The 14,720-nt window shown below is 47.8% G+C and overlaps 1 protein-coding gene across 1 annotated transcript in view; it reads left to right on the top strand.

The window, feature by feature from the left end:
- The window catches only part of LOC112242486 (kinesin-like protein KIF26B), a gene marked incomplete at its 3' end in the record, with an annotated part of 214,475 nt that extends 200,096 nt beyond the window's left edge, over positions 1-14,379 (top strand). Inside the window, 6 exon segments of the mRNA XM_042319261.1 lie at positions 9,409-9,580; positions 9,842-10,270; positions 10,391-10,887; positions 11,084-11,216; positions 11,402-11,663; positions 11,830-14,379. Coding sequence (XP_042175195.1) covers positions 9,409-9,580; positions 9,842-10,270; positions 10,391-10,887; positions 11,084-11,216; positions 11,402-11,663; positions 11,830-14,379 — 4,043 coding nt within the window.
- Positions 14,380-14,720: the final 341 nt, after the last annotated feature.

The raw sequence follows: 14,720 nt of genomic DNA, 5'->3' as shown, positions 1-14,720 counted from the left end.
TTATACACACATATTCACACATACACACTCATATACACTCATATACACGCATACACACTCATATACACACATATTCACACATACACACTCATATACACACATACACACTCATATACACACATATTCACACATACACACTCATATACACACATATTCACACATACACACTCATATACACACTCTTATACACACATTCACACATACACACTCATATACACTCATATACACGCATACACACTCATATACACGCATACACACTCATATACACATATACACACACATACACACTCATATACATACATACACACTCATATACACACATACACACTCATATACACACATATTCACACATACACACTCATATTCAAATCAAATCAAATCAAATTTATTTATATAGCCCTTCGTACATCAGCTGATATCTCAAAGTGCTGTACAGAAACCCAGCCTAAAACCCCAAACAGCAAGCAATGCAGGTGTAGTAGCACGGTGGCTAGGAAAAACTCCCTAGAAAGGCCAAAACCTAAAGAAACCTAGAGAGGAAGAAACCTAGAGAGGAACCAGGCTATGTGGGGTGGCCAGTCCTCTTCTGGCTGTGCCGGGTGGAGATTATAACAGAACATGGCCAAGATGTTCAAATGTTCATAAATGACCAGCATGGTCGAATAATAATAAGGCAGAACAGTCAGGTGGAAGTTGAAACTGGAACAGCAGCATGGCCAGGTGGACTGGGGACAGCAAGGAGTCATTATGTCAGGTAGTCCTGGAGCTCAGGTCCTAGGGCTCAGGTCCTCCGAGAGAGAGAAAGAAAGAGAGAAGGAGAGAATTAGAGAACGCACACTTAGATTCACACAGGACACCGAATAGGACAGGAGAAGTACTCCAGATATAACAAACTGACCCCAGCCCCCGACACATAAACTACTGCAGCATAAATACTGGAGGCTGAGACAGGAGGGGTCAGGAGACACTGTGGCCCCATCCGAGGTCACCCCGGACAGGGCCAAACAGGAAGGATATAACCCCACCCACTTTGCCAAAGCACAGCCCCCACACCACTAGAGGGATATCTTCAACCACCAACTTACCATCCTGAGACTAGGCTGAGTATAGCCCACAAAGATCTCCGCCACGGCACAACCCAAGGGGGCGCCAACCCAGACAGGATGACCACAACAGTGAATCAACCCACTCAGGTGACGCACCCCCTCCAGGGACGGCATGAGAGAGCCCCAGTAAGCCAGTGACCCAGCCCCTGTAATAGGGTTAGAGGCAGAGAATCCCAGTGGAAAGAGGGGAACCGGCCAGGCAGAGACAGCAAGGGCGGTTCGTTGCTCCAGAGCCTTTCCGTTCACCTTCCCACTCCTGGGCCAGACTACACTCAATCATATGACCCACTGAAGAGATGAGTCTTCAGTAAAGACTTAAAGGTTGAGACCGAGTTTGCGTCTCTGACATGGGTAGGCAGACCGTTCCATAAAAATGGAGCTCTATAGGAGAAAGCCCTGCCTCCAGCTGTTTGCTTAGAAATTCTAGGGACAATTAGGAGGCCTGCGTCTTGTGACCGTAGCGTACGTGTAGGTATGTACGGCAGGACCAAATCAGAGAGATAGGTAGGAGCAAGCCCATGTAATGCTTTGTAGGTTAGCAGTAAAACCTTGAAATCAGCCCTTGCTTTGACAGGAAGCCAGTGTAGAGAGGCTAGCACTGGAGTAATATGATCAAATTTTTTGGTTCTAGTCAGGATTCTAGCAGCCGTATTTAGCACTAACTGAAGTTTATTTAGTGCTTTATCCGGGTAGCCGGAAAATAGAGCATTGCAGTAGTCTAACCTAGAAGTGACAAAAGCATGGATTAATTTTTCTGCATCATTTTTGGACAGAAAGTTTCTGATTTTTGCAATGTTACGTAGATGGAAAAAAGATGTCCTTGAAATGGTCTTGACATGTTCTTCAAAAGAGAGATCAGGGTCCAGAGTAACGCCGAGGTCCTTCACAGTTTTATTTGAGACGACTGTACAACCATTAAGATTAATTGTCAGATTCAACAGAAGATCTCTTTGTTTCTTGGGACCTAGAACAAGCATCTCTGTTTTGTCCGAGTTTAATAGTAGAAAGTTTGCAGCCATCCACTTCCTTATGTCTGAAACACATGCTTCTAGCGAGGGCAATTTTGGGGCTTCACCATGTTTCATTGAAATGTACAGCTGTGTGTCATCCGCATAGCAGTGAAAGTTTACATTATGTTTTCGAATAACATCCCCAAGAGGTAAAATATATAGTGAGAACAATAGTGGTCCTAAAACGGAACCTTGAGGAACACCGAAATTTACAGTTGATTTGTCAGAGGACAAACCATTCACAGAGACAAACTGATATCTTTCCGACAGATAAGATCTAAACCAGGCCAGAACTTGTCCGTGTAGGCCAATTTGGGTTTCAATCTCTCCAAAAGAATGTGGTGATCGATGGTATCAAAAGCGGCACTAAGGTCTAGGAGCACGAGGACAGATGCAGAGCCTCGGTCCGATGCCATTAAAATGTCATTTACCACCTTCACAAGTGCCGTCTCAGTACTATGATGGGGTCTAAAACCAGACTGAAGCATTTCGTATACATTGTTTGTCTTCAGGAAGGCAGTGAGTTGCTGAGCAACAGCCTTCTCTAAAATTTTTGAGAGGAATGGAAGATTCGATATAGGCCGATAGTTTTTTATATTTTCTGGGTCAAGGTTTGGCTTTTTCAAGAGGGGCTTTATTACTGCCACTTTTAGTGAGTTTGGTACACATCCAGTGGATAGAGAGCCGTTTATTATGTTCAACATAGGAGGGCCAAGCACAGGAAGCAGCTCTTTCAGTAGTTTAGTTGGAATAGGGTCCAGTATGCAGCTTGAAGGTTTAGAGGCCATGATTATTTTCATCATTGTGTCAAGAGATATAGTACTAAAACACTTGAGCGTCTCTCTTGATCCTAGGTCCTGGCAGAGTTGTGCAGACTCAGGACAACTGAGGTTTCACATATTCACACATACACACTCATATACACACATATTCACACATACACACACATACACACTCATATACACACATACACACTCATATACACACATACACACTCATATACACACATACACACTCATATACACACACACACTCATATACACACATACACACTCATATACACACATACACACTCATATACACTCATATACACACATACACACTCATATACACACATACACACTCATATACACACATACACACTCATATACACACATATTCACACATACACACTCATATTCACACATACACACTCATATACACACATATTCACACATACACACACATACACACTCATATACACACATACACACTCATATACACACACACACACACTCATATACACACATACACACTCATATACACATATACACACATACACACTCATACACACATACACACTCATATACACACATATTCACACATACACACTCATATACACTCATATACACACATACACACTCATATACACACTTATTCACACATACACACTCACATACACACTCATATACACTCATATACACACATACACACTCATATACACACATATTCACACATACACACTCATATACACACTCTTATACACACATATTCACACATACACACTCATATACACACATATTCACACATACACACTCATATACACACATATTCACACATACACACTCATATACACACATTCACACATACACACATATACACACCTATTCACACATATACACACATACACACTCATATACACACATACACACTCATATACACACATACATACTCATATACACACATATTCACACATACACACTCATATTCACACATACACACTCATATACACACATATTCACACATACACACACATACACACTTATATACACACATACACACTCATATACACACATACACACTCATATACACACACACACTCATATACACACATACACACTCATATACACACATACACACTCATATACACACATACACACATACACACTCATATACACACATACACACTCATATACACACATACACATACACACTCATATACACACTCATATACACTCATATACACGCATACACACTCATATACACGCATACACACTCATATACACATATACACACACATACACACTCATATACACACATACACACTCATATACACACATACACACTCATATACACACATATTCACACATACACACTCATATTCACACATACACACTCATATACACACATATTCACACATACACACACATACACACTCATATACACACACACACACTCATATACACATATACACGCATACACACTCATACACACATACACACTCTTCTACACACATATTCACACATACACACTCATATACACACATACACACTCACATACACACTCACATACACACTCACATACACTCATATACACACATACACACTCATATACACACATATTCACACATACACACTCATATACACACTCTTATACACACATATTCACACATACACACTCATATACACTCATATACACACATACACACTCATATACACACATTCACACATACACACATATACACACCTATTCACACATATACACACATACAGACTCATATACACACATACACACTCACATACACACTCATATACACTCATATACACACATACACACTCATATACACACATACACACATATACATGCATGAGTAGGAATGTGTTTTCTCTCTCTCTCTCTCATTCATCCTCGCTCTCTCACACACAAACACATATATACATATATACATATATATATATATACATATATATATATATACATATATATATATATATATATATATATATATATACATATATATACATATATATATATATATATATATATATAGTGTATATATGAGTATATATGAGTGTATATATATATATATACACACACACACACACACACACACACACACACACACACATAATTATAGTTTGGGGCCATTTGCAGGGAGTGTAATGTAAGTTACTGAAATGCACCATAAATTAATATAAAACCTGTTCTGCACAAATCACTGATTTTATGCTTAATTTAATTAGACTGAAACACTCTCAGCTCCCATCTTTTTTCCTCTTTCTTTCTTTTCTACCCGTGAGATCAATTAAGAGATGATTGAAATGTCAGACGAGGAAGATAAAATTATCAACGCTTATGTGATGAAGACTAATGACATGACTCACAGAGGCAGAGAGAGAGAGCGAGAAAGGCAAAGGGAGAGGGATGGAGAGAGAGAGAGAGAGAAACAGGGAGAGGGTGGGACGAGAAAGAGTGGGAGAAAGAGAGAGTGGGAGAGAGTGGGAGAAAGAGAGAGTGGGAGAGGGTGGGAGAAAGAGATGGTGGGAGAGAGAGTGGGAGAAAGAGAGAGCGGAGAGGGTGGGAGAGAAAGAGTGGGAGAAAGAGAGAGCGGGAGAGGGTGAGAGAGAAAGAGAGCGGGAGAGGGTGAGAGAAAGAGAGAGCTGGAGAGGGTGGGAGAGAGAGTGGGAGAAAGAGAGAGCGGAGAGGGTGAGAGAAAGATAGCGGGAGAGGGTGAGAGAAAGATAGCGGGAGAGGGTGAGAGAAAGATAGCGGGAGAGGGTGAGAGAAAGATAGCGGGAGAGGGTGAGAGAAAGATAGCGGGAGAGGGTGAGAGAAAGATGGAAGGGAGATGGTGGGAGGGAAGATAGAGGGAAGGTGAGAGAAAGAGAGGGTGGGAGAGGGTGGGAGAGAAAGAGGGGGAAGAAAGAGAGGGTGGGAGGGAGAGAAAGAGTGGAAGAAAGAGAGAGTGGTAGAGGGTGGGAGAGAAAGAGTGGGAGAGAAAGAGGGGGAGAAAGAGATGGAGTGGGAGAAAGAGAGGGTGGGAGGGAGAGAAAGAGTGGAAGAAAGAGAGAGTGGTAGAGGGTGGGAGAGAAAGAGTGGGAGAGAAAGAGGGGAGAAAGAGATGGAGTGAGAGAAAGAGGGTGGGAGATAAAAGAGTGGAAAGAGAAGTGGTAGATGGTGGGAGAGAAAGAGTGGAAGAAAGAGAGAGTAGGAGAAAGAGAGGGTGGGAGAGAAAGAGTGGAAGAAAGAGAGAGTGGTAGAGGGTGGGAGAGAAAGAGTGGGAGAGAGAGAGGGTGAGAGAAAGAGTGGGAGAAAGAGATGGTGGGAGAGAAAGAGTGGGAGAAAGAGATGGTGGGAGAGAAAGAGTGGGAGAAAGAGAGAGTGGGAGAAAGAGATGGTGGGAGAGAAAGAGTGGGAGAAAGGGAGAGTGGGAGAAAGAGATGGTGGGAGAGAAAGAGTGGGAGAAAGGGAGGGTGGGAGAGAAAGAGTGGGAGAAAGAGAGAGTGGGAGAGAAAGAGTGGGAGAAAGAGAGGGTGGGAGAAAGAGAGAGTGGTAGAGGGTGGGAGAGAAAGAGTGGGAGAAAGAGAGGGTGAGAGAAAGAGTGGGAGAAAGAGATGGTGGGAGGGAGAGAAAGAGTGGGAGAAAGAGAGGGTGGGAGGGAGAGAAAGAGTGGAAGAAAGAGAGAGTGGTAGAGGGTGGGAGAGAAAGAGTGGGAGAGAGAGAGGGTGAGAGAAAGAGTGGGAGAAAGAGATGGTGGGAGATAAAGAGTGGGAGAAAGAGATGGTGGGAGAGAAAGAGTGGGAGAAAGAGAGAGTGGGAGAAAGAGAGGGTGGGAGAGAAAGAGTGGGAGAAAGAGAGAGTGGTAGAGGGTGGGAAAGAAAGAGAGGGTGGGAGAAAGAGAGAGTGGTAGAGGGTGGGAGAGAAAGAGAGGGTGGGAGAAAGAGAGAGTGGTAGAGGGTGGGAGAGAAAGAGTGGGAGAAAGAGAGAGTGGTAAGAGGGTGGGAGAGAAAGAGAGGGTAGGAGAAAGAGAGAGTGGTAGAGGGTGGGAGAGAAAGAGAGGGTGGGAGAAAGAGAGAGTGGTAGAGGGTGGGAGAGAAAGAGTGGGAGAAAGAGAGAGCGGGAGAGAACTGGGACTAACCAGGTTTCCATCCAACCTTTTTAAGTAAATGTCAGATGAAAAATGTTGACGAAACAAAATACTCTAAAAAAGGTGGGATCTGTAAAATGTATAAATGTGAGATATGGGGTCTTATTCTGGTGACATGATGCTTGGCTGCCATTTGACAAATAAAAAGAATCTTGCTCGTTGGCCATAGTAATCTCCTCATGTAGTAGGCTATACCTGCACTATATCTGCCAGCTGTTGGTTTCGAGCCGAGGCTGTTGGTTCGAGCCGAGGCTGTTGGTTCGAGCCGAGGCTGTTGGTTTCGAGCCGAGGCTGTTGGTTCGAGCCGAGGCTGTTGGTTCGAGCCGAGGCTGTTGGTTTCGAGCCGAGGCTGTTGGTTTCGAGCCGAGGCTGTTGGTTTCGAGCCGAGGCTGTTGGTTCGAGCCGAGGCTGTTGGTTCGAGCCGAGGCTGTTGGTTCGAGCCGAGGCTGTTGGTTCGAGCCGAGGCTGTTGGATCGAGCCGAGGCTGTTGGTTCAAGCCGAGGCCAGTGGGCGCATATATAACGCAACATTTTCTGTGAGAAAACCATCAGTAGAGTTGAAAATGCAATTGAAACCCATTGAACTTGTCTTTTTCATTCGATACAAGGGAATTTAACCGCAGAAGTAATGTTTATGTTCTCTGCGTCATCACACACAGACTTTTATCCGCAACAAGTCAATTTAATGGAAACACATCTCTGGTGGGAAAATGTGCATATTTTATTTATGCAGATTTGAGAATATTCACATCTGTCACCAATTGGATGGAAACCTAGCTACAGAGAAGGACAAAAAGAAGACATAATGTACAAGGAAAGGGAGAAAGAGGAGAATATGGAGGATAGATGAAGAGATGAAAAGAGGGAGATATCTGAGAAAAAAGGATGGGGTGTGTGTGTGTCTGTGTGTGTGTGTGTGTGTGTGTGTGTGTGTGTGTGTGTGTGTGTGTGTGTGTGTGTGTGTGTGTGTGTGTGTGTGTACGCGCGGTGGGGATGGGAGCTGGCTGGCTGGGGGCTGTGTTTTTATAAAAGGAGGACAGCAGCATGAGGTATTGAGCCACAGAGGAACCTGAGCTCCATTCAGCCCTGAGGGTCCCAAACAGCGTACAGAAGTTAACACGTGTATACACATTACACACACACACACAATTAACCCTATAACTAACAAACAGGACTGGGAGAGTGTTAAATAGACACACAGTCCTACCTGCAGCTCCTGTCCCATCTGCCAGGGAGATTCACTGGAGCTAATGCTCAGATCTGGAGGTCATCTTAAGATAGCTAGGTGGTATCACAGTCATAGTAAGTGCATTTACCCTGAAAAAAAGAAGCTACAGTGCCTTCAGAAAGTATTCATATCCCTTGACCTTTCCACATTTTGTTGTTACAGCCTGAATTCAAAATGGATTAAATTGATGTTTTTCCTCTCCACCATCTACACACAATAACCCATAATGAGAAAGTGAAAACATTTTTTGAAATGTTTACAAATGTATTGAAAATGAAATGCAGAAATATCAAATTTACATAAGTATTCACACCCCTGGGCCTCCCGAGTGCCGCAGCGGTCTAAGACACAACATCGCACTGCTTGAGGACGCATGGCTCTCAACCTTCGCAGCTCCGGAGTCATTTTCAGGTCTTGCCATAGCTTTTCAGGTAGGTTTAACTCGGCCACTTTGGAACATTCACGGGCTTCTTTTCCTCTAGGACTTGTGCTTAGCTCCATTCCATTAATTTTTTTTCCTGAAAAACTCCCCAGTCCTTAATGATTACAAGGATACCCATAACCAGATGCAGCCACCACTGTGCTTGAAAAAATGGAGAGTAGTACTCAGTAATGTGTTGTTTTGGATTTGCCCCAAACATAACACTTAAGTAAATTTGCTTGGGCACATTTTTCACAATATTTCTTTTGGGCCTTGTTGCTAACAGGATGTATGTTTTGGAATATTTGTATTCTGTACAGGCTTCCTTCTTTTCACTCTGCCACTTAGATTAGTATTGTGGAGTAACGACAATGTTGTTGATCCATCCTCAGTTTTCTCTTATCACAGCCTTTAAACTCTGTAACTGTTTTAAAGTCACCTCTGGCCTCATGGTGAAATCCTTGAGCGGTTTCCTTCCTCTCCGTCAACTGAGTTAGGAAGGACGCCTGTATCTTTGTAGTGATTGAGTGTATTGATACACCATCCAAAGTGAAACATAATAACTTCTTCATGCTCAAAAGGATATTCAATGTCTGCTTTTTATTTATTTTGACCAATCAGTGCCCTTCTTAGTGAGGCATTGGAAAACCTCCCGTGTGTGTGTGTGCCTTTACGTACTGTATGTGTGCTTATACCTGTGTTTGTGTGTGTGCTTGATGTATCGTGTGTGTGTTCCAGGGACAGTAAGCTGTCCATGCTACTGAGAGAGTCGCTGGGCAACATGAACTGCCGGACTACCATGATCGCACACATCTCCTCGTCGCCTAGCAACTTCTCTGATACGCTCTCCACGATCCAGATCGCCTCGCGCCTCCTCCGCATGAAGAAGAAGAAGACCAAAGTCAGCATGGTACATACATGATCAATTAATCAGTCATTCAATCAGTCATTCAAACAACCAGTACATTGCTAATACATTTCACAGTTCTTTTTCAGTTCTTTTTTCTATATGTCCATATTGATATTTCAGCAAAGAAGTTTACTTTCAGTATTAATGTAACTTGATGACAGTATTACAATGATAGGTCAATTAAATGTAGATTCTAATTGGTTTATTTAAACAAATGTTTTTTTTCTCTCATCCATTTTCACATCCCCCTCTCTCTTTCAGCAATACACGTCCAGTTCATCAGGGGGTGAGAGTTCATGTGAGGAGGGGCGTATGCGTCGCCCCACTCACCTGAGACCGTTCCACTCCCGTAGCTCTGCAGACTCAGACCTGCCCCTGCTGCACCTCTCCAGCGACCCAGACAACTACTCCAGCAGCGAGCAGTCCTGTGACACTGTCATCTATGTGGGTCCCAATGGGGGTGCCATCTCGGACCGCGAGCTGACCGACAATGAGGGCCCGCCAGAGTTCGTCCCCGTCATCCCTGTTTTGCCGACTACGCCACCTCTGCGGCAGCAGCAGACAGTACTCCCCCAGGCTCAGCTTGTCCCTACACAGACACACACCCAGCCCACTACCGAGCCCCTCAACGCCCCCAACCAGCCCCCACTCCCCCTGCTCCAGCCCCCATTCCCTCTCCTCCAGCCCCCCGCTCCCTCTCCTCCAGCCCCCGCTCCCCCTCCTCCAGCCCCCATTCCCTCTCCTCCAGCCCCCATTCCCTCTCCTCCAGCCCCCATGGGTCATCCCCTGCCCCCGCTCCCCCTCCTCCAGCCCCCATTCCCTCTCCTCCAGCCCCTGGGTCATCCCCTGCCCCCGCTCCCCCTCCTCCAGCCCCCATTCCCTCTCCTCCAGCCCCTGGGTCATCCCCTGCCCCCCGTGCCAGAGGAAGGGGCTGAGTGCCTGAAGTGCAACACCTTCGCTGAGCTGCAGGAGCGTCTGGAGTGTATCGACGGGAGCGAGGAGGTGGCAAAGTTCCCCTTCGAGGAGGTGCCGGCTAACAGGGGGGCTAAGACCGACACCCTGGTTCCCCCAGGGTATGAGATGGGGTGTAAAGGAGGGGTGGTGGAGGAGGTAGAGCCCCTCAGGAGGATGTCCAACGACCAGCAGCTCCAGGAGATCAGGGAGGTGGTGGAGGAGGCAGAACTGGCCCAGACCATGATAGAGAGTCTGAGCCTGACCGGCAGCTGCAGTGGGACGGGAAGCAGTGGAGCAGGACATACCAACACCAACCCTCTACAGAGGGCCAAGAGTGCCAGCCTCCATGACAGGTAAGAAATGTTTGTTTGTTTGGATCCCCATTAGTTGTTACACTGCAACGGCTTCTCTCTGGGATCCACACGAAACACAACACAAAACCTACATTAGTTTGTATAGTTTTATCAACTGATTTATAATTTGTATATATCTTGAAGGTATGTTCTTAATATCTTCCTTTTTTTCTATTCCTTTTTATTTGATTGACAGTCGTGAGTCTCTGAGCGCGGGCAGTAGCAGTGATGGTAAGCCCCGCCCCCTGGGCTCTCCTCGGCTGGGCATCGCATCTCTTACCAAGACCTCTGACTACCGACCTCCCTCCTCACCCTCACAGCGCTGCAAGGTACACTATCTGGCTTTGACACCTCCTCTACTGTCTTTGGTTGTATTTATACAATTATTGTGTGGAGTTTTAACACTGACCTCAGAAAATGCATTTCCATGAAAATGTACTGCATCACCGTAAAGCATATTTGGGTCATTGAAAAGAGCTACATAATCCAACATGTGATCATGATTATTATCCAGGTCTACACCCAGAAGGGTGTCATGCCGGGAACGCCCCCTCTGTCCTGCCAGAGTCTGTCTACTGCAGACAGCCTGGCTGCAGACAGTGTGAGGTCCTCTACAGAGTCCCTGCTGCAGCCGGTGTCCCTGTCCAGAACCTCCCCCGCGGGGATGAGTCCCCGGGACCTCAAACGAACCAACTCCTCGTCTGCTAGCCTGGGGTCGGCTGAGACACTGTGTGATGAGAATGTTCCTCAGATTCCTCTGGATGGACGCAGGGATAGTAAGTCGTACTCTTCATTCTGTTACTGTGTCTGATACAATAGATTTTTGAAGAAGGTTTTCACGTATGATACTGGTTTCCTTACATTTTCTCTCTTTTTCCCTGCTGTCCTGTCCTTGTCTGTTCCCCCTCTTTCTTCTTCCCATCTCTCGACTACCTCCCATAGCCCCAGCTCCAGCCCCCAACCCTAGCTCTCTGGGGGAAGACGAGCTGGTGTTCACACTGGGGTGTAAGGAGGGCCTGGAGGTCCGGGGCCTGCTGGAGGGTGGCGGCCGTCCCACCAGCATCATTAGCTTCAGCAGCGACTGTTCCGTCACTGCACTGGACTCGGGGTCCCGCCCTATCTCCATCAACAGCAGCATCAGCGAGGACCTGGAGCACTATGGAATCAACACTACTGTCGTTGCTACGACCACCAGGGTGATCCCCATAACAACCGCCTCCGTCGCCGGAGTGATCGCCATGGCGGAGGTCAGCATGGCAAAGCTTTGTGTGGAAGGAGAGGTGATGGCGGCGGTGCCTAGCCGACGGTCATCCATCTCATCGTGGCTAAGTGACCTGAGTGTTGTTAGCGACGGAGATCAGTCTCTGCACAGCTTCAGCCAGTCCCATGGACACGGGGAGGCTCTGGCCGAACCAGACCCCACACAGGTCCCTCTCTGTGGGGAAAAGGAGCAGGACGAGGCGTCCCTGGGTTATGGAGGAAGGAAGACTCCTGAGAGTGAAGTAGCATTGTCTGGAGATGTAAAAGGGAGGGAGACTAAAGAGAGGCTGAAGAGACTGCCCCCCTCCCTGGGTAAGACCACCATCTCCCTCTCTGACATGCAGACCCTGGGGGCCTCCAGCAACTTCCTCCCCTTCAAGACCAACATTACAGTCCACCCCTGTGTGGCCGTCAAACCCATGGTCATACTCTCCTCCCTTACCAAGACTCACCTGCTGCCCAAGGACCCAGCCAAGACTGCCTCAGCCCTGGTCCTGGCCTCCATGTCCAGCGAGCTCAGCTCCGATGACCCCTGGATGAAGAGAGACAGGGTGGACGTGAGGCCCAAGGAGCTGGTGTGTGAGGTGAAGCCAGAGAAGTGGGTGGTGGATCCACCAGTCAAGACAGACCCAGCTAAGAGCAGCCAGGCCTGGCCCCAGGGTGACAGGGCCAGCAGGGTGGACAGTGGCTATGGAGGGGACCGTCATAGCTCCAGCAGCGGGGAGGCCATCTCCTCTCCAGACTCCTGTAAGAGGGTAGTGGACGGCTCTGAGATGGTGCTGGTCAGTTCTGGGGAGTGTCTGGTGACTCCTGTCTACTCTGCCGACATTCTGCGCACCGCCAGTCTGCCCCGTGGCTGGCACCGGCTTAACCGCCACGACGGCCTGGATGAGGACCCACTCCGCTACGACGCTAACGGAGGGGGGGGGGAGTACCGAGGTCTGGGGGTCACCTCCTCCACCCCCTGTAGTCCCAGGGCGACCCTGGACCGAAGGGGGTATTCCGGGAAACATGGCCTGTTTTCCCACCAGAAAGGTATACCACCGCTGCCACCAGTACGCAAGTCCAGTCTGGACCAGAAGAACAGGGCAGAAGGCCCCCTCAGCCCCATGCACGCAGCCAGCCATGGCCTCTCCTTCTTGAGGAGTACCCCGGAGGACCTGGGCATGCCTGGTGGAGGGAAACACAAGGGGTGCAATGTGGAGAGCAGCAGATTATTCAGTGCTAAACTAGAGCAACTGGCTAACAGAACCAACTCTCTGGGTCGGTCCCATGGAGGTCACAGCTCTCATGGCCCCCACTATGACTGCCTCTCTTTGGAGAGGGGGGAGGCCCTCAGCTCCTTGGGCTGGAAGGTGTCAGCCGGAGGGGGGAGGGGGGACTGCACCATGCCCCGTACCGGACGCAGCCTCACCCGTGGCGGCTCATTGTCATCCTCCTCCCCTAATGGGAACGGCCCGGGTAACAGCCCTGGCAGCGCTCCCCAGTCACCCAAGTCGAGCCAGTCCAAGATCTCAGCGGTCAGCAAGCTCCTGATGGCCAGCCCTAAGGCCCGCAGCCTGTCGGCCTCCAGCACCAAGAAACTCAGCTTCTCCACCAAGTCTCTGCCCCAGTCTGTCAACCGCAGCTCCAGTCTTCCTCCCAATGGAAAGCCCCAGGCCCAGGGTCAGACCAGCCAGGGTCAGGGACAGAACCAGGCACCCAGCTCTGGCTCCTGGTCCACCCAGTCTCTGAGTCGCAACCGAGGGGGAGGCCTGGCCGCCAAGCTGCCTCTGAGAGCCGTCAACGGACGCATCTCCGAGCTGCTCCAGGGCAGCGGAGGCTCTCGATCCGCTGGTCACAACCGAGGAGGAGGCTCCGAGCCTGGGGAGGAGAGGGGCGCTGGAGGGGGTGGAGGTGGTGTCGGGGCACAGGGAGAGGAAGGACCCTTGGTAGTCCACACCCTCCCGTCTCCCTACAGTAAGATCACAGCGCCCAGGCAGCCGCATCGCTGCAGCAGTGGTCATGCCAGTGACAACAGTAGTGTTCTGAGTGGAGAGCTGCCCCCGGCCATGGGGAAGACAGCCCTGTTCTACCACAGCGGGGGCAGCAGTGGCTATGAGAGCATGTTGAGGGACAGCGAGGCCACAGGAAGCACCTCCTCTGCCCAGGACTCTCTGAGCGAACACAGCTCAGCCACCAGCAGCAGCCGCCGCAGCCTCAAGAACAACAAGAAGAAGAACAACAGCACAGGTCAGCTCCTTTAATACTGCTTCCCAGTTACAGTGGGGCAAAAAAGTATTTAGTCAGCCACCAATTGTGCAAGTTCTCCCACTTAAAAAGATGAGAGAGGCCTGTAATTTTCATCATAGGTACACTTCAACTATGACAGACAAAATTAGAGAAAAAAATCCAGAAAATCACATTGTAGGATTTTTTGTGAATTTATTTGCAAATTATGGTGGAAAATACCTGTAACTTCTTCTTTAAGAGGCTCCTCTGTCCTCTACTCGTTACCTGTCACTGTATGTAAATGGGATTTTTTTTTTAAATTACGTACCAAAATTGTAAAAACATGTTTTTGCTTTGTCATT

Source organism: Oncorhynchus tshawytscha, unplaced genomic scaffold (genome assembly GCF_018296145.1).
Source record: "Oncorhynchus tshawytscha isolate Ot180627B unplaced genomic scaffold, Otsh_v2.0 Un_contig_1824_pilon_pilon, whole genome shotgun sequence".
In the NCBI taxonomy this organism is placed as follows: Eukaryota; Metazoa; Chordata; class Actinopteri; order Salmoniformes; family Salmonidae; genus Oncorhynchus; species Oncorhynchus tshawytscha.
This window is presented reverse-complemented; position numbering and strand designations above follow the sequence as displayed.